Here is a 25,993-nt window from a genome sequence, read left to right as displayed (position 1 = left end):
CCCAAGTCACATAGCCAGTAACTGGTAGAGCCAAGTTTGGATCCATGTTTTGTGGAATCCAAAAGTTTTGTTTTACAATAGTGGGAACCTCTTTCAGAAGTAAAATGCAATTTTCAAATATGAAATACAGATACAGAATTTTGGAAGAGGTTGTAAGTAAGGGGCCCTGAGGCTTCACATCACTAACTTTACCATGCATACATCTTTGGATGAACCAGGGCTTGGTCTCAGGACCCTGAGATCATGACCTGAGCTGAAATCAAGCTGTCAGACACTTGCATAACCAACTGAACCCCCCAAGTGCCCCAAAATGATCATATAACTTAAATATTTTCCTCATTTTAAGGATGAAGAATTTGAGGCCTAGAGAGATAAAGTAAATTGCTCAAGGTTGCAAAGTTAGTAACTAGCAGGGTTAGGGTTCAAAATCAAGTAGTCTGATACTAGAGTTTGGTTTTTAAAATTTTTTTTGAAAAATTTGTTTTAGAGAGAGAGTTTGGGAGCAGGGGGAGGGGCTAAAGGAGAGGGAGAGGGAGAATCTCAAGGCAACTCCACATTGAGCATGGAGCCCAGTGTGGGGCTTGATCTCATGACCCCAAGACCATGACCTGAGCCAAAATCAAGAGCCACATGTTCAACCGACTAAGCCATCCAGGCACTCCCAGAGTCTAAGTTTTTAAGTAGTTTGCTGTCTCTTAATGTAACAACATTTTACATTTAAGGGAAGGAAAATCAACAGAGATTTAATATGTGCATGTTCATTATTAGTAGATAATGCCAAAATGTTTCCCAAAGTTGTTATACCAGTTTGCACACCATCAGGGTGTAAGAATTTCCATTTCACTACAACCTCAACAATATTGGATATTGTCAATTATTTTAATCTTATTGGCTCTTTTAATGGATGTGAAGTGGAACTTATTGTGATTTTACTTTGATTTTTTTGTGATTACCACATATTTTCTGGATATCCTATATTCCTTTTTGTAAGGTACCTATACAGGGTCTTGCCCATTTTTCAACTGGTTTGCTTGTATTTTCTTATTGATTGTAGGATTTCTGTATATATTACCTTTATTCTTTCAATGATGTCTTTCGATGAACAGAAGCTTATAATTTTAGTGTTTATATGTATCCATCTTTTCCTTTATGGTTAATGTTTTCTCTGCTTCAAGTTCATGAAAATACTCATTTTATCTTCTAGAAGGCTTTTTGTTGTTGTTGTTTCATTAGATATTTATAGATTGCTTTTTGTGTTTGATGTTGAGGAGGGACTAAGGTGAATTTTTCCATATGGATATTTGATGATCTCTATGCTGTTGTTCCAATCTGTCTGCTATGAGAATTGCTACCCCAGCTTTCTTTTGAGGTCCATTTGCGTGAAAGATGGTACTCCATCCCCTTACTCTCAGTCTGAATGCATCTTTGGGTTCGAAATGAGTCTCTTGTAGACAGCAAATGGATGGGTCATGTCTTTTTATCCATTCTGCAACCATGTGGCATCTATGGTAGCATTTAGGCCATTTACATTGAGACTGATTATTGAGAGATCTGATTTTAATGATGTCATGTTGCCAGTAAAGTCTTTGTTTCTATAGATTGTGACTTTCTGTTCTGTATCCCTCTTGGGGCATGAGAAATTTCTTTGCCCTGGCCACTTTCAATACTGTATCCTTGGATCTAATATTTGCGAAATGCACTATGATATGACGTGGTGTAGGTTTGTCGTGGTTGAGCTTGGGAGGGGTCCTCTCTGCCTCTTGGACACGAATGCTTGTTTACTTTGAAAGATTAGGGAATCTTTCAGCTACAATTTGTTTAAATTGTATGGTGACAGTGGTGACTATACGTATCATGGTGAGCATGTCATAACGTATATGATTGTTGAATCACTATATTGAACACCTGAAACTAATAGAACATTATATGTCAACTGTACTTTCCCCCCCAGACTCCCCCAAAAAAGGATTCCAGTACTTTGGTCACTTGTATTTTTCTTGCCTTTTCTCTGTCCTCTAAGTGAAGAATAGAGTTTGTGTCTTAATCCCTAGATAAGTAACTTATTTACCCCTCTGGCAGCTATGGTCTAGAAGGGTAGAGAGGAATGAGCACTGCACTTTGGTTTGATTTATTGATGGTGGTCCTAATATTTTCTGAGAAATCAAGACCTGCTGCATTTTCTCGTCCTTTCTCCCAGAATGGTGAGGACATCTCTGTGGACCTGGTTAAAGAGCAGTGTTTGTTGTTTAAAGTTAGAAATGTAGTTAGGGAGATTTTAAAAGTATGCACCTCTGCCTGAGAGGGAAGGCAGACCCTCGGGACCTCGTTATTGAGCTGGCTGAGTACAGGGACTGAGAGTGAAGAATTCATTTTCCCCAGGTCCCCAAGGACTCTGTCATACTTGGAAGAGAGACCCGATGAGATGTTTTATCCCCATACTCAGTACAGCTCTTGAAGATTCCAATATTTCATATCTGTTCACATGGCGATGTAACCTCTGGGGTCATCTCCTTCAGAGAAGAAAGAGACAATTAAGGACTGTTTATCGCTGAAGGCTAATTGAGGTCATCCCCCTCCCTGAGCCTGTCCCTTGTGGACCGTTTCCTTAGTGCTGGTGCCGCTGGGCCATCTCCTCAATGCTCTTGCCGCCTCAATCCTCAGACGTTGTCAGTAATCAGCATCATTCACTCCCCCAGAATGGTAGCAGGTGAAGAATTTGGCCGGAAACTGAGAATAGGTCCTAAAAGGGGCAATATGGTTTTGTACATTCCAGAGACAATGATCACAATGATCTTTAATGTGTAATTGTTATTCTTAACGGGGCTTGAAAACACTGGCTGCAGAAAAATACATATAATGCCATATGCTTCAAGTTTAAATACCTACAATGTCTTACTTCATATCATGTCAGGGTATATTACTATGTAATAAAATGTGATGAACAATAAAGATAAAGCAAAAGTCATAATAGTGATCACCTCTGCGAAGAAGGAGTATAATTGTGCAGGAGTAAACATGTGCCTTTACTTATTGATATTGTGCTTTATTTCTTAAGTTGAGCAGTGTAGGTAAGTGTGTTTCCAAGAAGAACAAAATGGTAGCAGGGCCAAGCCTCAGATTCAGTAGCAGTCCACTTCTGTGCTGTCTCAATTTTAACCAAGTCTGGACTTTGAAATCCTATGTCCACTTTTGTCTTTTCTTTTTCTTTTTTTTAGATATTATTTAATTTCAAGTTATTTAATATGTAGTGTATTAGTTTCAGGGGTAGAATTTAGTGATTCATTACTTGCATATAACACCCAGTGCTCATGACATCAAGTGCCCTCCTTAATGCCCATCACCCCAGTTACCCCGTCCCACCACCCACCTCCCCTACAGCACCTCTGTTTGTTCCTAGAGTTTTGTCTCTTATGATTTGACTCCCTCAATGTTTTTATCTAATTTAATTTTCCTTCCCTTCCCCTATGTGCATATGAGTGAAATATATGGTATTTGTCTTTCTTTGACTGACTTATTTCCCTTAGCATAATACCCTAGAGTTCCATCCACATTGTTACAAATGGCAAGATTTCATTCTTTTTTATGGCCGAGTAATATTCCATTGTATTTATACACACCACATCTTCTTTATCCATTCATCTGCTGATGGATGTCTGGGCTCTTTCCATATTTTGGCTACTATGTACATTGCTGCTATGAACATAGGGGTGAATATGCCCAGTCAAGTCACTATTTTTGTATCCTTTTGATGAATACCCAGTGGTGCAATTGCTTCATGGTAGGGTAGTTCTATTTTTAACTTTTTGAGGAACCTCCATACTGTTTTCCAGAGGAGCTGTACCAGCTTGCATTCCCACCAACAGTGTGAGGGATTCCCCTTTCTTCGCATCCTCACCAACATGTGTTGTTTCCTGAGTTGTTAATTTTAGCCCTTGTGACTGGTGTAAGGTCATATCTCATTGTGGTTTTGACTCATATTTCCCTGATTCCAAGTGATGTTGAGCATCTTTCATGTTTCTGTTAGCCATCAGAATGTCGTCTTCAGAGAAGTGTCTGTTCATGTCTTCTGCCCATTTCTTGAGTGGATTTTTTGTTTTTTGGGTGTTGATGCTCGACATCACTAGCCATCAGGGAAATACAAATCAAAACCACAATGAGATACCACCTTACGCCAGGTAGAATGGCAAAAATTAACAAGTGAATAATTAAAGTTTGACTACTTCCTTGCCAATTTGGATGCCTTTTATTTCTTTTCGTTATCTGATTGCTGAGGCTAGGACTTTCAGTACTATGTTAAGTAACAGTGGTGACAGAGGACAGCCCTGTCTTGTTCCTGACCATAGAGGGAAAGCTTTCAGCTTTTCTCCATTGGGGAAGATGTCTTGCTGCTTTTAGGATTTTTAAAATCTCTATATTTCGCTTTTTTTAATGACAATATGTCTTGCTGGTGGCCTGCTTTTGTTAATTTTGATGGGAGTTCCCTGAGTCTCCTGGATTTGGATATCTGTTTCCTTCCCCAGATTAGGGAAGTTTTCAGCTATAATTTCCTTGAATAAAGCTTCTACTCCCTTTTCCTCCTTTTGTTCTTCTGGAACTCCTGTGATAAGAATGTTATTTTGGTTTATGGAATCACTGACTCTCCTAAGTTTACATTCGCAATCTAATACTTTCTTCCCTTTCTTTTTAGCTTCATTATTTTCCATAATTTTATCTTAATATCTCTTATTCATTCCTGTCCTTCTTCCATCCTTGTGGTCATTACATCCAGTTGGTTCCAAGTCTGAGTTACAGCATTTTTCCTTTTCCTTTGGCCTGACTAGTTTTTATGTCTTTTATCTCTGTGATAAGGGCCTCCCTGATGTCTCCTATGCTTTTCTCAAGCCCAGCTCATATCCTTATGATTGTTGCTTTAAATTCTGGATCAGGCATCTTACTTATATCTGTTAGATCCCTGGCTGTGGCCTTTTCTTGTTCTTTCCTTTGGGATGAATTGCTCTGTGTTGGCATTTTGTCTAGTTCTCTGTCTTCTTCTCTGTGTTAGGAAAGCCTGTTATGTTTCCTGCTTCTGGCAGTAATGGCTTTATAAGAAGAGATCATGTACTGTCCACGGTCTGGTGCTTCAGGAAGTGTGTCTCGTGTGTGCTGCGTGCACTCTGCTGCTGTGTTTTGGCTGTTCTTTCCCTCAGCTCAGTTGACTGCAGAGTTTCTCCTTGCCTGCAGTGGGGAGTGTTTGGACCTTGGCCAGAGTGTGGCGAGTTTTAACTATGTATGCTCTGGTCTGCTTGTTGAAAGAGATCTGGTACTGTTTCCACTAGAGCTGAAGCTTTGCAGAGCTCCAGTCAGTAGAAGTGGTGCATGCATGGGGTTTGTGCTAGAATCCTGGGAAAGTGGCTCACTGCTCTGGTTCTCAGGCACACTTGCCTGAGAAAAGCAGCACCTGCAGAGTTCAGAGTGTCTGAGTTTGGTTGAAGTGGTTTAGGCCACCACTCATGGTGCCGTGCTGCTGGCTGCTTACTGAACTTAGTTTATGCTGAGGGGCAGGGCAGAGAAATTGCGTCAGCCCCTTCCCTTGTCCTGGAGAGGTGATTTCATGCACACCAGCATCTGGGAAACCCTCCCAAGGAGTGAGCATTTTCCCCCTTTGTGTCCCAGGCGTCCCTCAGATCCTTACATTCACTCTGCCTGTGTCCTGGCCATCTGCCTGCCTGGCAGCATAGTGCCCTTGACTTCTATCTCAGGCAGGCTGGCTGAGTTTTAAATCTCCAAACTTCAGGGATCTGGCATGGCTGGTCCCATGCTTGTCCTCTGGGGGGTGGGTCTCACTGCTCTGGAACTGATGCATGTTTGTCCCAGAAGGGCATTTGCACCAAAGTGCAGGTATTTGGAGCGTGGAGTAAAGCCCAGCAAAGAGCCAGTGTCCAGGCTTGCCACTGTCAGCAGGTGTCTTCGTGCTTATGCCTGGCGGGGGGTGGTGGTGATGGCACCCACCACCTGTTTTGTCCTTGGTGAGGCATTGCCATGTCTTCCAGATGCACTTGAAGGAGGGGGTACTGTCTCTCCCAGTTTGTCACAGGGGATCCTCAGGTCACGTGCACTGATCCACGGCTATCTGCCCTCCACAGGAGCACTTCGGCACCCTCAGGGCTCCACACCAGCCAGGCCACAGACCTCTAAAACTCCAGACTTTCAGCCCCACTTGTTGTAAAAACTCACAAAAATCAGCCCTTCTTGTTTTCTCAGTCAGTGGCTTTGGGGGAAGTGTTTTACTTGTGCGGTCTTTCTCTCTCTCACCTCTCTCTGTGACCGGAGCTCCTTCCCCTCACGGTACCCACTATCCATTTCTCACCCGAATCTTGTCTCCACACCTCCTACCTTCTATGATCTGGCCTCTTCTCCCCCTGCAGTTGTGCAGTTTGTTCTGTCAGTCATCAGATAGATTTCTTTTTTTTTTTTTTAATATTTTATTTATTTATTTGACAGAGAGAGACAGCCAGCAAGAGAGGGAACACAAGCAGGGGGAGTGGGAGAGGAAGAAGCAGGCTCCTAGCGGAGGAGCCCCATGCGGGGCTTGATCCCAGAATGCCAGGATCATGCCCTGAGCCGAAGGCAGACGCTTAACAACTGCACCACCCAGGCGCCCCCATCAGATAGATTTCTTGGTTATTCCAATGGATTTGATATTTATCTAGCTGTGCTCAAGGGAAAAGGAGGCCTAGGGTCATCCTAGTCCTCTGCCATCTGGTCTCCTCCCTCCTTAGGGTTTTCTACATATGATATCATGTCATCTGCATATACAGACATTTTTTATGTCTTCCTTTTGATTTCAGTGCCTTCATTTCTTTCTCTTGCCCAGTTGCTCTGGCTAGGACTTTTCGTACTGTGCTGAATTGAGGTGGTGAGGAGGGACAACCGCCAGCGAATGTGATGTTAGCTGTCGGCTTACCACATAGGCCTCTAAACGTTGTGGTATTGGGGTGCCTGGGTGGCTCAGTCAGTTAAGTGTCTGACTTCAGCTCACGTCATGATCTCAGGGTCCTGGGATCAAGCCCCATGTCAGGCTCCCTGCTGGGTGGGGAGTCTGCTTCTCCCTGCCCTCTGCCCCTCCCCGCATTCATGCGCACTTTCTCTCTCCTTTCTCTCTCAACTAACTAAAATCTTAAAAGAAAAAAATATTGTGGTATCAACCAATTCGGAGACTGAGTGCAGGGCTCACAGCAACCTATCTGTCAGGAAAAGGCAGAGAGGGGAGCGTGCCTCTGTAGGACACGCACCGAAGCAGAGACCTCATTATGACACAGACGGTCAGGCCCTATGCTTGCAGTACCATCACCCGCCCAGCAGTGCCCGTGGCACCTGTGGCATCATCCGCTAATACAACCATGGCACCTGTGGCACTGAGCAGAAATGGCAGTAGGGTGCTTAATACAGGGGATTTACTGGTTGGCATGCTCCCTGATAGGCACTTAATTTTGGAATTTGCTATTCGGAGATCATTCATGGGATGGGGAGCCCAAAATGAAGACAGTGGATGTACTGCAACTGGGGGCTGGTGCATGAATTGGAAAATAATGATAATAAAGTAAAACAAGAGGCCATGTTTGTACTCTGAGTTCATGGAACTTTTCTTATCAGCAAGATACAATGATACAAGGGACAGAAACTTTTCTTTTGATATTTTCATTGACAAGAACGTGAAACATGACCCATCATTTTCATGTGGCCATTATAAAGGTGCACTTATAATTGATAAAAATAGCTGAAAGCTAAGTTATTCTTTAGCATATTTCCTTTGATGGCACCACTGCATCCTAAAAGAGTCTAATTGCTCTTGAATCCTCACCTCCTAAGAAAATGTATGGTTTTATAAGGTATGGCAGTAGTGAGTGTCCTCCCTAAAAAAGTGGCTACTGTTGCTGACAAATGACAAATAGCTAATATTATTCTCTCTTACAGAGGAATTCTTTTCTTTTAACACAAATCTGCCTTTTTTTTTTTTTTTTTAAATTAAAGAACTGAAAGCAGAGAGCGGAAACAGCCTCACGTCCATTTAGGACAGCTTTGCTGCCAACAGAGTTATTAACATTTTTAGATCCAGAATTCTGGGTAAGTGATTTTCAGCCTATGTCTGTCATTTGTAGCGGTCCTGTTTGTTTCTTTAAAAAATATTTATGTAGCAGTAGACTAATGCAACCAGGAAAGAGAGAAATGTCTTTTTCTCCAAATTCCTGAGAGTACATTTGTTACCAAACTTTTTTATGGTATTCTAAGAAATCTCCAGCATTTGACCCTGATTAACTGAGGCCATCCTTGGGTCCAAGCTGTCAGTCACCAACCTAGAAGACCGTTCATGCCTTCCTCAGGTGCTAGAGCCTGGGTATGTTTCCTCGTGAATTGGTTTGGCTCAGGGGAGATCTCAGTCATCTGTGCAGACCGGGACAAGCATGTGCTATAACACGGAGACATTGTTTTTCCAGTCTTGTTGTCACTGTCAGCATCTTCCTCCCAGTGACACTTTCACATCACAGTTATATGTGGAGTCTGTTCATGTACAGTGGCCTTTGGAGGGGCACCAGTCACTGTACTAGCTGAGATTTTTTCCGCTCCTCTAGGGGCGAAGTTTTTCTCCCTTGGGAGTGATTTATCTGATGTGAATGTATTCAATACATTGGGAGAAATAAATCAGCTACTCAGTGTGACCCAAACTTTAGTGTGGAAGGGAATAATTTAAAAGGAAATCAACTAAAATGTTAACAGTCATTATTTCTAGGTTATGAGATAATGAGAAACTTTTTCTTTTATTTTTCCTGTTTTTCTCATGTCCAAATACACACTTAAAAGGATTCTATAATATTATGCTGGTGAAAGAAAACCTATAGTGTCTTTCCCTTCTCTTAGGTTTCAGGTGTTGCAAATGTCCTAAATGTTAAAAGACTGAATATGTTGCTCCTGTATTCAGGAACAAACCTAAGGTTGCCAAATTTTTGTTTTGTCAACTAAGAGCATCAAGCCCCTTTCAGAAATTACCATTACTAACACCATAATTCATGAAAGAAAGAACATTATAAAATTGAAGAACTAGGAGGAGGGCACTTGATGTAATGAGCACTGGGTGTTATATGGAACTGTTGAATCACTAAATCCTACCTCTGAAGCTAATAATAATACAGTGTATGTTAACTAAATTGAATTTAAATAAAGAATTAAAAGTATCCCAAACAGCCAGAAGATAGTATTAAATAACAAATGACCTTTTATATTGAATTCACTTCCACCATTTCTTTTATTTAAGAGACTTAAGAAACTGTTACCCACCTCCTTTCATAGGTGTGTAGGAAGGAAATTAATTAAGATCCATAAAACCATGTCATTTTTCTGTTTAGAGACTCAGCATCTCCCACTTCTCTGTAACAGTGGTTCTCAAACTTCAGCCTGATTACCTGTAGTGCTTGTTAAGAAACATCAGTTGCTGAGTCCCTGCTCAGATGGTTGGTCAGTAGGTCTGAGGTGGGCCCAAGAGTGTGCATTTCTGATAAGGCACCAGGTGATGCTGTTGCTGCTGATTGAAGGACCACACTACCTTCCAGGAAACGCCTGAAGTCCTTATCAGGCCATGGAGGGTAGAAGTTAAGCTCCTCTAACAGAGAGACCCCAAAGTAGAGTGGCTTAATTAATTTTAAATGGTTAGCTTTTCCTCCTGTAATAGTGTGGAGGCATTGCTCTGCTGCAGGGGTGGGTCTGTTCGGTTCCCTCATAGGGTTTGGTAAAGCTAGGTACCCTCCGCAGTCACATTCCAGCCAAGAGGAAGTGGATGGAGAAGGGTGTGAACAAAGGCTTCATGTTTGAGATGATAACTCTGGAGTTGCACGCATTGCTTCCCTGGCATTGTGTTGGTGGAGGCCAGGCTCAGAAATGTGATATGCAGCATGGGACCCTGTGCCCAGTTAAAACTTGAGGCAGAAATCAGAATCTGGTGTAATCCTACATAACTAAATTTCCCTGTGAAATATTTTAATGCTTTGTACATATCTCCCTTTCCGTACTTAACCACATTTCATAACTTTATGTTTACTTGTCTATAGCCCCTGTTTGGTCTTGAAGCTTTCTAAGTGTATGAATTGAAGTTTATGTGTCTGTATCTGTTTCTGCTTGTAATTTCCGTCTACTTCCTACTTATTTACAAAGTCAGTACCTACAGCAAATCTTGGTACTTGGTGAACACCAGTTAAATGCTCTTCACATAAATGAATCAGTTCATCTTCTGTTGGTAAAGGTCAATATTTCCTAGCTGTCTTCCATCTAACTCATGACTTGGCTGACCATTTTCCTACACACATTATTCTCTTTACTGCGTTCTTCACATCTTTGTTTCTTAAAGTGTAGATCAGAGGGTTAAGGGTGGGTGTGATGATCGTGTAAAAGAGAGAAAGGAACTTCCCCTCATCTTGGGATGTGCTATTCTGTGGCTTCATGTACATGTAAATGACTGTTCCATAAAACAGAGTTACTATTGTGAGGTGGGAACCACATGTATTAAGGACCTTACGCCACCTGGCCTCTGACTTGATCCTCACGACAGCTTGAGTGATAAATCCGTATGAGATGAGAATTAGTGATATAGGTGCTAGAAGAAATACCACTCCAAGAGCAAAGACAACGATCTCCATTACTTTTGAGTAGACACAAGCCATCTTGATCAATGCTGGCATCTCACAGTAGAAGGTATCCATTTCCCGGTGCCCACATCTTGGTAACTTCAATGTCAGGGAGCAAAGAATTAAGGCACTGCCAAGGCCACCCAACCAGGCAGTGAGCACCATCTTCTGGCAAAGCTGAGGGTGCATTATCACTGTGTAGTGAAGAGGTTGACAGACAGCAGCATAGCGGTCATAGGCCATCACAGCCAAGAGAAGACATTCAGCGGCTCCCAGGTCAAGGGCAAAGAAGAACTGGAGCACACATCCTCCATAGGTAATAGACCTTGATGGACCCCATAGATTCACCAGCATCTGGGGGACAATGCTAGTTGCATAGCAGAGATCCAAAAAAGACAAATTGGATAAGAAGAAATACATGGGAGTGTGGAGCTGGGCGTCTAGGTAAGATACAAGAATGATGGTTGTGTTTCCTACCAGAGTCACAATGTAGAAGATGAAGACAAGCCCAGAGATGATGCGTTCCAGTTGGGGTCGATCAGAAAACCCCAGCAGGATGAAATCCGTAGTGGAACTTCCATTGTTTGTGTCCATGGCTCCTTAGGAAAGTCTAGGAGACAAATCACGGTAATCAAAATAGCATCAGCTCTAGGCAGAAATAAAAATCTCTGTAGTTTGCTCTGAGTATCCCAGATTCAGTTGTTGGTGTGCTCTCTCCCGTTTGGAACACCTCTGTTAACACTCTCCCTGTGTTCAGTGCCCAAAGCCTCTCCATGTTTACTCATAACTAGAGTGGTTCTGAAATAACATGGTAACCCCATGACATGAATTGTACTGGAGGGGCTTAATGTGCCATGACACCTATGGTCCTGTGTATTTTGAGTAAGTAATAAGTCCGTGAAGTTAATGATGTAATTGAAGAGTGGGGTGTTTTGATTTTTTCCTTGTTGAAATTATGACATAAGCATACTTGGTCCTGACAAATTTTTCCCTTATCAAAAGAGTGGAGTTTGAGATAAAAAGTTAAATGACCCATTTACGTGCGATAAGTTCCCTCGTTTGGTAGCAGGATCATTTTCCATATTCATTTCTGAGTGTGCACATTCCAGCCATTGTAATTTCCATCACTACCTACCTCCTCCTCATGTTTTCCCTCCTCTTCCACATCGCAGACACCTCTGTTCCTGTATCAGTTCTGGTGTTCCCCACTCTACTGACCTTTTTTTGTGCATGTGTTTTTGGTGCAAGGAAAAATTATCTTTCTTATTAACCTTGATTTCCATGTACAAATGCCATGTGTTTCCTGGAATACCTTTCATGACTGAAATTACACCTTTGAAATAGACTGTTGACTTGTTGCAGAGTTAAAAGCTGAACTAATTTCAGAAACATTTGGTTTCCATATACATACAGCAACCATCTGTTTTAGTTCCTACTCACCTGGCCATTGAACAAAAGTAGCAAGGTAGCTAACTTGAACAAGAAGCAGCTCAGTAAAGTGTCAGTGAGATGTTTCTCCCCATGGAATTTACCAACTATATGAGTCAATCCTCTGCGTGCTTCAGAACTCTATATGTAAAACCTCATTTCAATTCTGAAAGATTACAGAAAAGGGATTAAGAACACATAAATTTCACTATTTCACTATTTCTGATTACCTTATCATATCATTAAAATAGATGGAATGTTTAATGACTGAATTAGTTTATAAATTTTTTTTTTTAGTTTTAATTTTTTTTAGTTTAAATGTTTTATGCATATAATCTGACCATGAAATTCAGACCTGGGGTGCTTTATATTCACAGTGTGTCTGGGGCCAAGGAATAAAAACCTTGTTGCAGTTTTAGTGAAATATGGTTAGGTTACCTACAGTATGTCATTGCTATAAGCAGTTTAGTTAGAACATGAAAATCTTACAATCACGAAGAAGAAACTGTTATTATCAAGTTGTATGAGATTGGCATATAGTTTTTCCTTGTTACAACATGGAAATTTAATTTAGTAATGAGTATGAAACTTTTATGTGGTCGGAGGCCAGCTAAGTCGAGCATAGTGCTTAAGTGCACAGATTCTCAGAGCCTGGTGTCCAACCCCAGCTCTACTGCTTGGAGGTAGTGTGTCCTTGAGTAGTTAATGTAACCTGTTTGTACACCAGGTTTTCTGTATGTTCACTGAAGATAATAATATTCCTGAGAAGGAGGTGGTGAGGGTTAGTATTTGTGAAAATACTAGGAACTGTGCTTACTTCATATTTAATTCTCAAAATTAAAAATTGTATTGACCTACCCACAAATTATTATTCTGTTCACTCCTTACTGTCATCATTTTTCACACTGGTGATTTTACAATGATGGTCTAGAACTAAACTGGAATGCTTACAATTTTACATTGGCATAACTTTTAAATGGACAGACACTCATGTACAGAAAAGGGCCCACAAGCAAGATGTACATACTGAACTGATAATCCCAGAGGCAGGAGAGGACAGAGGACTTAGCTCCCAACATGGTTGATTACAAAATGCACTCAGGGGGCGCCTGGGTGGCGCAGTCGTTAAGCGTCTGCCTTCAGCTCAGGGCGTATGGGATCGAGCCCCGCATCAGGCTCCTCTGCTGGGAGCCTGCTTCTTCCTCTCCCACCCCCCCTGCTTATGTTCCCTCTCTCGCTAGCTGTCTCTGTCAAATAAATAAAAATAAAATCTTTAAAAAAAAAAATGCACTCAGTATTCTTTGACCACATAAGATTGGGAATTAAAAAGCCACAGAATTTTAGAGTTGAAATAGACTCAGAAAGCACGATCCAGCCTTCTGACCCAGAAGGAGGTCTTCCACAGAATGTTCACACGACTCCTGTTTTCAGAGCTTCGTAGCTGTTCTTTCATCTGTGCCTCATCCCTACTTCTCATGTCGAGCTCAGAGATGGCTCTTTAACATCCAGTCACTGATGATTTTTCTTTATTCTGGAAATAACAGAGAATAAGTCAAGGCAACATGGCTTCATTACAAAAACAGTTTTATTATACAATAAAACATACATACAGAAAACAGCAAAAGTTCACAGAGTTCAGGTGAATATTCTTGTGACAGGCAGGTCAAGAAATAGAACCTTGGCAAGCACCCCAGGAGCTTCTTCTCTTTGTGTCTTGACCAATTATTACCTTTCCTTGTCACCCAGGTATCCACTATCCTGATGTTTATAGTAATCACCTCCCTGTGTTGTAATTGCTTGATTACCCAAATGTGCTTCTCTAGACAATATTGTTGAGTTCAGCTCATTAGAAATTGTTTATACGTCTTTTGCGTTTCCTTTAATATTAGGACCTATTATCAAATATACTCTTAGGTTATGTTCCCAGACTACATGCATACAGTTATCAGCTCTTCCTAACACTGTACGATGTTTAACTACCATGCTTTTCTGGTTGCTGTCCTTGGACTCACCATGGTTTGCTGAATGCCTTTGATTAGTGAGTTGAGAAGTGAGCATGTACTGTAGGTGTGGTATACCACTGAAGAAGGCTGTGAGCATCCGTAATGCATGTACAGTTTCTAAAATGTATGCTAGCTAGCTTTAACAGGTGAAATATATTACCTGTTCAGTTTAAACTTTGGGTCATATAACAACCCACATATCCATACGGAAAGTGTCAAACCTAAAATTACATTTTATGTAATTTTATGTTATGAATCCAAGTATAGGACTTTTATGCTTACAATCATTTTCCATATGGATTTAAGCCTTGGGTCTCAATTTTTAACTATTACTGTAATTTTAATTTAGAAGTGAACAGGATATTAAAAACAAGAGAGCACAAGCAGAAGAAAGAAATTTTAAAAAAGAGACATGATCTTCACTGAAAATGTTTTCATTTTTCATGGTATGGACTTCAGTTTCTAATAGCATGGCATGATTTTCCATTTGACTTTGTTCACTGAAATGTAAGACAAATGAAGCAACACATTTAAACATAGTTTTCAACGTACACAATGATGTGGAGAGAAAACTAGAAACAAAACTAGAACGTATTTACGTTTCAGGAGGGAAGAATTCACAGCTGTTGTGTTCTCATGTAGTCCGGTGGTACCCATGTTCCCACGATGACGAGCCTTCATTTCATGGGTAATCAGAAGGATTCTTGTTTGACAGGTTACTGAGTCCACGAAATACTGATTCGTCCCCACTTTCTTGTACCACAGAATTGCAACAGCTGAACTAAGATTCCATGGGTTTCTATTTAATGTGAATAGAAGAGAAAAACTACACGTGAGACTGGTGGAAAAGTTGATGAATTTGGTTTGTGCAATGTATTTTTGGTGGGATATGTGTAGTCTTTTCATGTGCGCTCCTGTTGGACACATTTGTGGGTGGACCTCTGCCCAGTTAAACCAGGAGAGCCCTCTACTGGTCTCTGTGTGCTGCAAGAAGTGTTTATGTAGGACTCTAAATGCTAGTATGTTAACGTGGTGTAGACCATGGGGACTAGTGCCCCACAGAGGTGATTAACAGATCTTACACTATGGCCAGAGGGTTATCCAAACAAGTATTTCAGGAAAGGTTCCCTTAAGACATTGGTTTCATCTTGGTTCCCCCCCCCTTTTTTTACATATCCTCTATGGAAATTAATTTCAGTCAGAGATGAATTTATTTATGTATGAAATTTACTGTTGAAGATTGAAAATATGTAAACCATATCTATAAAAATTAACACATTTAATTGAACTTTGTTTTCTTTCTTTGGGTAAGACATCAATTAAGTTGGAGATCTATAGGCAATTATCTAGGTGTGTGTTTGCAGGAAAGAAAATACTTGCTTTTTAAAAAATTATGAAATAATAATTCCGTGGTTCATGAGCCATATCATCATTGTTCCATTTTCAGTGACGTAAATACGGTGCCATGTACAAGTACTCGCCTACCGCTCAATTCAAGAACTGGGATCTTACTAATAACTTATTGTTACCTCTATACTTCTACACTCTCCCTTGTTCTTACCTGACCCCCAGGGAAATCATCTTGAATTTGGTGTTCATCACACACTTGCATTAGAATATAATTTCTGTATTAACACACTCACATACATATGTCAATGCCTAATAGCATGTATTTTATTTTATTTTTTATTTTTTGGTGCAAAATTGGTGGCTTATTAAAGCACGGGGACAGGACCCGTGGGCAGAAAGAGCTGCTGCCCCGGGTTGTGAGGGTGGCTGATAATATACTTTGGGGTTGGGGGAAGGTGAGGAAACAGGGAGGTCGAGAAAGTACTTTCATATGTTAAAGATTCACAGGATACTGGAGGCCTGGCCATTGTCAAGTTAAGGTTGTTTACCCCTGTAGGAAGGCATTCACATGAAGATGGTTGGGAACTTCCTGGAGGCTGCAGATTATAAGGACATTTAATTGTATCTACATTTCCTTCTGGAAGGTAGATAATTGGTAGAAATGCTTCCGTCTTGTAAACTGCTAAGACATTTGTAAACTAAGGGAGACTTAAGTCTTGCAGGATTGTGGTATCTATAGGTTAACTCTTTCTTTGTCCTTTAGGGCAGCCAGGAGTGCCTGAGGAATGTTGTATACATTCCATGGGGCAGGGGGTGTTGCGGGGTGTCAGTTTCTGTTTTGTAATAGCATGTATTTTAAAGTTTAGTTTATTTGAGCTTCCACAAAAGGTATCATATCATATATGTACTGTGGGGACTTTCCTTTTCTCAGCTAACATTTTGTCACTGAGATTATCCAATATTTTTTGTGTCCCCGTGGTTCATTTATTTCTATTTCTGTATGATATTCCATTGTGTGAATATATTAGAATCATTAAAAAAAAAGAATCGTTTTGTCTCTTCAGTCACTGATGACCATTTTTACTGATTATAGTTCTTGGCTCATATGAAAGGCATTAGGATGAACAATTTTGTTTATGTCTCTTGGCGCATGCATACAGGAAGGTCTTTTGGGTGTATGCCTCGGACAGGAATTGCTGGTTAAGGGATAAGCAAACTTTACAAGGCATTATCTGCCAAAAGGCACTGTGAATTTATCCTGCCCTAGTTTTGTATAAGTTATTCCATTGATCTACATTTTCTCCAATGCCTAGTCTTGTGGACTTTTGAGAGATTGATGAGGTTGTGGAATATAGGTGAGGTTCAGTGGGGTGGAGTCCGGAGCCGACGACCAAGAAAGAATTCTTGAGGCGTCTTTGGTGCAAAATGGTGGTTTATTAAACCACCGGGACAGGACCCTTGGGCAGAAAGAGCTATTGCACCGGGGTTGTGAGGAATGGCCCATTATATACCCTCAAGTTGGGAGGGGGTTAGGGATAGCGTAAGTCTCTAAGGAATTTTGGAAGCAAGGTTTCCAGGACCTTGAGGGAGTTAGCTATTGTTGGGAAAAGGTCATTTATTACGTCTAATAAAACCTGAGTCATGAGACCCTTCAGATGTATATCGGTGGGCCATATGCTTGGGGCATGATTGCCAAAACGTATCTTGGGGGGGGGGTTAGAGATAAAGGAAGTTTCCAAAGGAATTTTTATACGTTAAAGTAGACTTACAGGATCTTGGTGGAGGGGAGGGTTCAGGCTAGGACCGCCTTTTGCCCTTAGCAAAGTATTAACCTGGAGGCAGCTGAGTTCCTAGAGGAATGTCACCGTGTCTGTTTCAAGGACTTGTAAGTAGGCTGTAGGTAGTAAGGACTGTTTCTTTGTCCTTTAGGGCAGCCAGGAGTGCCTGAGGAATGTTGCATACATCCCGGGGGGAGGGGCGTTGCAGGGTGTCAGCTTCTGCTTTGTCTTCAGCTTGCCTTCCGTTCCAAGATCATGAAAGTTGTCTAGCTGTGGCCTCGATTGTCATTTCCCTAATAACTAATGAGGTTTAGTACACCTTCATATACTTGCTGCTGTGTACAATTGTCTATGAAAAACCCATTTGTTCATTCTGACAATCGTTCTTTGGCATTGCTACTCTTTTTCTCTTAATTTAAAAAAATTTTTATTATTAAATTTTTTTCTTATTAATTTATAGGGGTCTTTATACTTACTTTTAACCCCCTGTTGGCTGTGTGCCCTGCAATATTTTCTCTTAATTTGTTGCTTAGCATTTTACTTTAAAAAATGTGTCCCTTGATGGTCAGGATTTCTAAATTTAAACATGGAAGAATCTTTTAATTAATCGTAAAGAAAGCCTTCTCTGTTCTCAAGTGAGATAGATATTAACATGTATTTTTTCCTAATGTTTTAAAGTCATACCCTAAGTATACCTGTACTTAATGTATGGTGGAAGGTGGGGATCCAAATTTGTGTTTCCATATGGATGACCAAATTCCAGTTTAATTTGTTGAAATACTTTTTCTTTGCCCAGTGATGCCATCATATCACTGGAATATACCAAGGTCCTGCACTTGTGTGTGTGAGCTTGCTGTTCTGGGCTTTGAAATATGCTCTACTGCTCACTGTCTTTTCCTGCTTCAGTGACACTCAGTCGCAGTTTTTTATTTTTAAGTGAGGTATATTTGATACAAATATTAGTTTTAGCTGTACAACATAATGATTCCATATTTGTATATATTGGGAGATGGTGATCACCACAATAAGTGGAGTGGTCATTCATCACCATATATAGTTATAAAAAGTTTTTTATTTCCTGTGATGAAGACTTACAAGATCTACTCTCTGAGCAACTTTCAAATATGCAATCCAGTGTTATTTTTTAAAATTTTTTATTATGTTATGTTAGTCACCATACAGTACGTCTTTGGTTTTTGATGTAGTGTTCCATGCTTCATTGTTTGCCTGTAACACCCAGTGCTCCATGCAATACGTACCCTCCTTAATACCCATCACCAGCCTATCCCAATCCCCCACCCCCTCCCCTCTGAAGCCCTCAGTTTGTTTCCCGGAGTCCATAGTCTCTCGTGGTTCATTCCCCCTTCTGTTTACCCCCCCCCTTCATTCTTCCCTTCCTTCTCCTACCGATCTCCCTGCTATTTCTTATGTTCCACAAATGAATGAAACCATATGATAATTGTCTTTCTCTGCTTGACTTATTTCACTTAGCATAATCCCCTCCAGTCCCGTCCATGTTGCTGCAAATGTTGGGTAATCATCCTTTCTGATGGCTGAGTAATATTCCATTGTGTATATGGACCACATCTTCTTTATCCAGTCATCTGTTGAAGGGCATCTCGGCTTTTCCCACAATTTAGCTATTGTTCAATCCAGTGTTATTAACTACTGTCACTGTGCTGTACTTCGTATCTCAATGAGTTAATTGTTTTTTTTTTTTTTAAAGATTTTATTTATTTATTTGACAGAGAGAGAGACAGCCAGCGAGAGAGGGAACACAAGCAGGGGGAGTGGGAGAGGAAGAAGCAGGCTTCCAGAGGAGGAGCCTGATGTGGGGCTCGATCCCAGAACGCCGGGATCACGCCCTGAGCCGAAGGCAGATGCTTTAACGACTGAGCCACCAGGTGCCCTGCCCAATGAGTTAATTGTTTTATAACAATTTTTGATCCCCTTCACCCATTTCACCCACCACTACCTGACCTCTGTCAACTACTGCTTTGTTCTCTGTGTTTCTGACCTGTTTTTTTTTTTTTTAAGATTTCACACATAGATAAGGTCATATTGTATTTATTCTCTTTCTGATTCATTTCACTTAGCATAACCCCCTCAAGATCACTCATGGTGGGGTGCCTGGGTGGCTCAGTCATTAAGCGTCTGCCTTCGGCTCAGGGTGTGATCCCAGAGTCCTGGGATCGAGCACCACATCAGGCTCCCTGCTCCGCTGGGAGCCTGCTTCCATCTCTTCCACTCACCCTACTTGTGTTCCCTCTCTCACTGGCTGTCTCTCTGTCAAATAAATAAATAATCTTAAAAAAAAATCACTCAGGGTGTCACAGGTCGCAAAATTCATTCTTAGTGGCTGAATAACATGCTATGGAATATATAATACCACATTTTCTTTATCAGTAGGACACTAGTCACTATTGAAAATAATGTAGCAGTGAACGTGGGGTGCATATATATTTTTTAAATTAATATTTTCATTTTCTTTGGATAAATATCCAGAAGTGGAATTGCTTAATCATGTGGTAGTTGTATTTTTAATTTTTTTCTTTTTAAAAAATTTTTTTAACTTAAATCCAATTTATTTATTTTTTATTATGTTAGTCACCATAGAGTACATCATTAGTTTTTGATGTAGTGTTCCATGCTTCATTGTTTGTGTATAACACCCAGTGCTCCATGCAATACGTGCCCTCCTTAATACCGTATCATCACCGGCCTAGCCCATCCCCCCACCCCTCCTCTCTAAAATGGTCAGTTTGTTTCCCAGAGTCCATAGTCTCTTATGATTCGTCTCTCCCTCCGATTTCCCACCCCTCACTCTTTCCTTCCTTCTCCTAATGTTCTCCCTGCTATTCCTTATGTTCCACATGTAAGTAAAACCATATGATAATTGTTTTTCTCTGCTTGACTTACTACACTTAGCATAATCCCCTCCAGTTCCATCCATGCCAAAGCAAATGGTGGGTAATCAGCCTTTCTGATGGCTGAATAATATTCCATTAAATATATGAACCACATCCTCTTTATCCATTCATCTAATGAAGCGCATCTCAGCTCCTTCCACAGTTTGGCTACTGTGGACATTGCTGCTATGAACATTGGGGTGCATGTGCCCCTTCTTTTCTACTACATCTGTATCTTTGGGGTAAATACCTAGTAGTGCAATTGCTGAGTCATAGGGTAGCTCTATTTTTAACATCTTGAGGAACCTCCATACTGTTTCCAGAGTGGCTGGACCAGCTTGCATTCCCACCACAGTGTAAGAGGATTCCCCTTTCTCCACATTCTCGCCAACATTTGTTGTTTCCTGTCTTGTTAATTTGCCATTCTAACTGGTAAAAGGTGGTATTTCATTGTGGTTTTGATTTGTATTTCCCTGATGGATAGTGATGTTGATCATTTTTTCATGTGTCTGTTAGCCGTTTGTATATCTTCTTTGGAGAAGCGTCTATTCGTGTCTTCTGCCCATTTCTTGAGTGGGTTATTTGTTTTTTGGGTGTTGAGTTTGAAGTTCTTTATAGATCTTGGATACCAGCCCTTTATCTGTAATGTCAATTGCAAATATCTTCTCCCATTCCGTGGGATGCCTCTTAGTTTTGTTGACTGTTTCCTTTGCTGTGCAGAAGCTTTTTATCTTGATGAAGTCAAAAGTTCATTTTTGCTTTTGTTTCCCTTGCCTTTGGTGTCGTGAAAGAAGTTGTTGTGGCCGAGGTCACAGAGGTTACTGCCTATGTTCTCCTCTAGGATTTTGACGGATTCCTGTCTCACATTGAGGTCTCTCATCCATTTAGAGTTTATCTTTGTGTATGATGTTAGAGAATGGTCCAGTTTCATGCTTCTGCATGTAGCTGTCCAATTTTCCCAACACCATTTATTGAAGAGACTGTCTTTTTTCCATTGGATATTCTTTCCTGATTTGTCGAAGATTAGTTGAGGGTCAATTTCTGGGGTCTCTATTCTGTTCCACTGCTCCTTGTGTCTCTTTTTGTGCCAGTACCATGCTGTTTTGGTGATCACAGCTTTGTAATATAGCTTGAAGTCAGGCATTGTGATGCCCCCAGCTTTGGGTTTCTTTTTCAACATTCCCCTGGTGATTTGGAGTCTTTTCTGTTTCCATACAAATCTTAGGATTGTTTGTTCCAGCTCTTTGAAAAATGTCAATGGCATTTTGATAGGGTTGGCGTTGAAAGTGTAGATTGCTCTGGGCAGTGTAGATATTTTCACAATGTTAATTCTTCCAATCCATGAACATGGAATATTTTTCTGTCTCTTTGTGTCTTCCTCTATTTCTTTCCTAAGTATTCTGTAGTTTCTAGAGTATAGATCCTTTACCTCTTTGGTTAGGTTTATTCCTAGTTATCTTATGGTTTTTGGTGTTATTGTAAATGGAATTGATTCCTTAATTTCTCTTTCTTCAGTCACATTGTTCGTGTGTAGAAATGCAAGTGATTTCTGTGCATTGATTTTGTATCCTGCCACATTGCTGAATTGCTGTATGAGTTCTAGTAATTTGGGCGTGGAGTCTTTTGGGTTTTCCACATAAAGTATCATGTCATCTGCGAAGAAAGAGAGTGTAACTTCTTCTTTGGCAATTTGAATGCCTTTTATTTCTTTTTTGTTGTCTGATTGCTGAGGCGAGGACTTCCGGTACTATGTTGAACAACAATGGTGAGAGTGGACATCCCTGTCATGCTCCCTGACCTTAGGGGAAGAGCTCTCAGCTTTTGCCCATTATGAATGATATTTGCTGTGGGCTTTTCATGGGTGGCTTTTTATGAAATTGAGGAATGTTCCCTGGAAGTCCTTACCTCAGATACCTAAAATTTGTATAGAGCAGAAAAGATCCTGAGTGAACTTTTGGGACTTCATCAAGATAAAAAGCTTCTGCACAGCAAAGGAAGCAGGCAACAAAACAAAGAGGCAACCTACGGAATGGGAGAAGATATTTGCAATTGACATTACAGATAAAGGGCTGGTATCCAAGATCTATAAAGAACTTCAAACTCGACACCCAAAAAACAAATAACCCACTCAAGAAATGGGCAGAAGACACGAATAGATGCTTCTCCAAGAAGATATACAAACGGCTAGCAGACACGTGAAAAAATGATCAACATCACTATCCATCAGGAAAATACAAATGAAAACCACATGAGATCCCACCTTACACCAGGTGGTATGGCAAAAATTAACAAGACAGGAAACAACAAATGTTGGCGAGAATGTGGAGAAAGGCGAATCCTCTTACACTGTGGTGGGAATGCAAGCTGGTCCAGCCACTCTGGAAACAGTATGGAGGTTTCTCAAGATGTTAAAAATAGAGCTACCCTATGACTCAGCAATTGCACTACTAGGTATTTACCCCAAAGATACAGATGTAGTAGAAAAGAAGGGGCACATGCACCCCAATGTTCATAGCAGCAATGTCCACAGTAGCCAAACTGTGGAAGGAGCTGAGATGCGCTTCATTAGATGAATGGATAAAGAGGATGTGGTTCATATATTTAATGGAATATTATTCAGCCATCAGAAAGGCTGATTACCCACCATTTGCATTGGCATGGATGGAACTGGAGGGGATTATGCTAAGTGTAGTAAGTCAAGCAGAGAAAGACAATTATCATATGGTTTCACTCATATGTGGCATATAAGCAATAGCATGGAAGACCATAGGGGAAGGGAGGGAAATCTGAAGGTGGAGAAATCAGAGAGGGAGAGGAACCATGAGAGAGTATGGACCCTGGGAAACAAACTGAGGGTCTCAGAGGGGAGGGGGTGGGGGGGTAACAGGGTGATGAGTATTAAGGAGGGCATGTGTTGTGATGAGCACTGGGTGTTGTACGTAACTAATGAATCATCGAACACTACATCAGCAAGTAATGATCTATACAATGGCTAACTGAATATAATAAAAAAAGATGTGGTTCACATATACAATGGAATATTACTCAGCCATCAGAAAGGATGAATACACACCATTTCCAACTAGAGAACACTGATGAAAGACATTGAAGAAGACACAAAAAGATGGAAAAACATTCCATGCTCATGGATTGGAAGAATAAACATAGTTAAAATGTCTATGCTACCCAGAGCAATCTACACTTTCAACGCCATCCCAATCAAAATACCAATGACATTTTTCAAAGAACTGGAACAACAGTCCTAAAATTTGTGTGGAACCAGAAAAGACCCCAAATCGCCAAGGAAATGTTGAAAAAGAAAAACAAAGCTGGGGGCATCATGTTGCTTGATTTCAAGCTATACCACAAAGCCATGATCACCAAGACAGCATGGTACTGGCATTTCCATCGACATGGATGGAACTGCAGGGGATTATGCCAAGTGAAATAAGTCAAGCAGAGAAAGACAATTATTATATGTTTTCACTCATATGTGGAGCATAAGGAATAGTGAGTGGGGAAGACCATAGGGGAAGGGAGGGAAAACTGAATGGGAAGGAATCAGAGAAGGAGAGAAACCATGAGAGTCTATGGTCTTTGTGAAACAAACTGAGGGCTACAGAAGGAAGGGGGCTGGGTAATGGGGTAGCAGGGGGACGGGTATTAAGGAGGGCACGTGTTGTTTTGAGCACTGAGTGTTATTCACAACTAATCAATCGCTGAATACTACATCAAAAACTAATGGTGTACCGTATATTGTGTATCTGAACATAAAGAATTGTGGTTAAGGGATTCAGGCTATGTCTGTTATTTCTAGTGGTCCTGTTTGTTTCTTTAAAGATGTTTATGTAGCAGCAGATAACTAATACAACCAGGAAAGTGTGAGAGGTCTGTTTCCCCAAATTCCTGATGATACATTTTGTTATCAAACATTGTATATAAATGTCAGGAAGTCTCCAGCATTTGAACCTGATGAAGTTTGACCTTGGGTCCAAGGTGACAGTCACTAACCAGGTCATTGGTGCCTTCCTCAGGTGCTAGAGCCTGGGTAGGTGTTCCCCATGAATTGCTCTGGCTCAGGGGAGATCTCAGTCATCTGTGCAGACAGGGACAAGCATGTGCTATAACACGGAGACATTGTTTTTCCAGTCTTGTTGTCACTGTCAGCATCTTCCTCCCAGTGACATTTTCACATCAGAGTTACATGGTGTGTCTTCTCACATAGACCGAGTCTTTGGAAGGCCACCAATCACTGTATTAGCTGAGATTTTTTTTCACTTCCCCAGGAGCCAAGTTTTTCTCCCTTGAAAATGATTCATCTGATGCGAATGCATACATTGAGAGAAATAAATCAGCTACTCAGTGTGGCCCAAACTTTAGTATGGATGGGAATAAATTAAAAGGAAATCAATTAAAGAGGTAGCAGTTATTATTTTTAAGTTATGAGATAATGAGAAACTTTTTCTGGTTTTAATTAATTTATTTTTATTTAAAATTAATTAACGTAGTATATTTTTAGTTTCAGAGGTAGAGTTCAGTGATTCATCAGTTGCAGTTTTCCCATCCCCCCACCCATCCCCCTCCAGCAACCCTCAGTTTGTTTCCCAGAAGCCAGAGTCTCTCACGTTTCTGTCCCTCTCTGATATAGTCTTATTTTATTTTTCTTCCTTTCCCCTATGTTTCTGTTTTGGAGAAACTTTCTCTTTTATTCCTCCTGTTTATCTCGTGTCCAAATACTTGTAAGGATTCTATAGCATTATGCAGGTTAAAGAAAAACAATACTATCTTTCCCTTCTTTTAGGTGTCAGGTGTTGCAAATGTCCTAAATGTTAAAAGTTCATTACCCAATGAACAGTTTTTCTATTCTGTAGAATAGGAACATTTTCATTTATATTCATATTTATTTAAAAAGTATTCATTCACTTGAATCCTTATATGAATCCTATATTCATTCACTATTTGACAGAGAGAGACAGCCAGTGAGAGAGGGAACACAAGCAGGGGGAGTGGGAGAGGAAGAAGCAGGCTCCCAGCGGAGGAGCCTGATATGGGGCTCGATCCCATAACACCGGGATCACGCCCTGAGCCAAAGGCAGATGCTTAACAACTGAGCCACCAGGTGCCCCCATCAGAAGCCAATTTAGACACAACAAAATCACACATGCACAAGAGGTTCCGTATTGTTGAAAAGCTCACCAATACCTTTTCCTCAAACAAACATACAAGCAAAAATAAAAAATGAGATAATGCTAAAATAGTGACAAGGACAGGTTTTGGAAGGAATTTAAAGGACAGATTGATGAGATTTGTAGGGACGTCTCTCATGAGGTAAGATATCAACTGAGTTTAGGTGTCCAGTAAGTGCTTTGCAGTAATAAATTATTTGTTTATCAATATCGGGAATTAGCTTTTCTCATGAAGAAGAGTCGATACTCGTTTCCAGTGACCACACTGCCACCATTCTGTACGTTCTTCTCCCAAGTCCTTAGAACACCATAGAGGTTATGTTGTCTCTAGGCCTTCCTGTCTTTGGGTGTCATCACGCTCTCTCAGATTCTTTATTGTTTCCAAGGCTTACACACAAGGCAATGTTAAATTTACCTACCAAGAGAAATCAGAACTTTAAAGTGAAGGTATAGTGTTTTCCCTGTGGAATCCTGGGAACCACAAGCTTTGAGGATAGGAGAGAAAAGACCACTTTAATCCTTACAACCCCTACTCCCCACCCAAATACTCCAGGTGGATGCTGGCTGACTTGGCCTTGAAATCACAGAGCAAGGGCACCATCAATGTCAGGACTGTCACGTGTGGAGTGGATTTCCAGTCTATGCAATGGTGGTTTGTAGAGAAGGGAAGTAGTTTCCTCTCTAGCA

General features: G+C 40.8%; 1 protein-coding gene and 1 long non-coding RNA gene across 3 annotated transcripts in view; one reads left to right on the top strand and one right to left on the bottom strand.

Moving 5' to 3' along the window:
• LOC103681945 overlaps window positions 1-25,993 on the top strand; it is a 78,274-nt gene that overhangs the window by 31,646 nt on the left and 20,635 nt on the right. Inside the window, exon 4 of one of the 2 annotated variants that reach the window (XR_005838759.1) lies at window positions 8,011-8,103. This is a non-coding gene — a long non-coding RNA (uncharacterized LOC103681945). Of the gene's footprint in view, window positions 1-8,010; window positions 8,452-25,993 lie in introns of those variants that run through there. The other variant, XR_573337.2, reaches the window with a different exon arrangement.
• Window positions 10,302-11,393, bottom strand: LOC103682000 (olfactory receptor 2W1-like). Its single transcript, XM_008711571.2, has one exon. The coding sequence runs from the start codon at window positions 11,244-11,246 to the stop codon at window positions 10,302-10,304; it is 945 nt and encodes a 314-aa protein (XP_008709793.1). The 5' UTR covers window positions 11,247-11,393.

The sequence above is a fragment of the Ursus maritimus genome, unplaced genomic scaffold (genome assembly GCF_017311325.1).
Source record: "Ursus maritimus isolate PB19 unplaced genomic scaffold, ASM1731132v1 scaffold_30, whole genome shotgun sequence".
In the NCBI taxonomy this organism is placed as follows: domain Eukaryota; kingdom Metazoa; phylum Chordata; class Mammalia; order Carnivora; family Ursidae; genus Ursus; species Ursus maritimus.
This window is presented reverse-complemented; position numbering and strand designations above follow the sequence as displayed.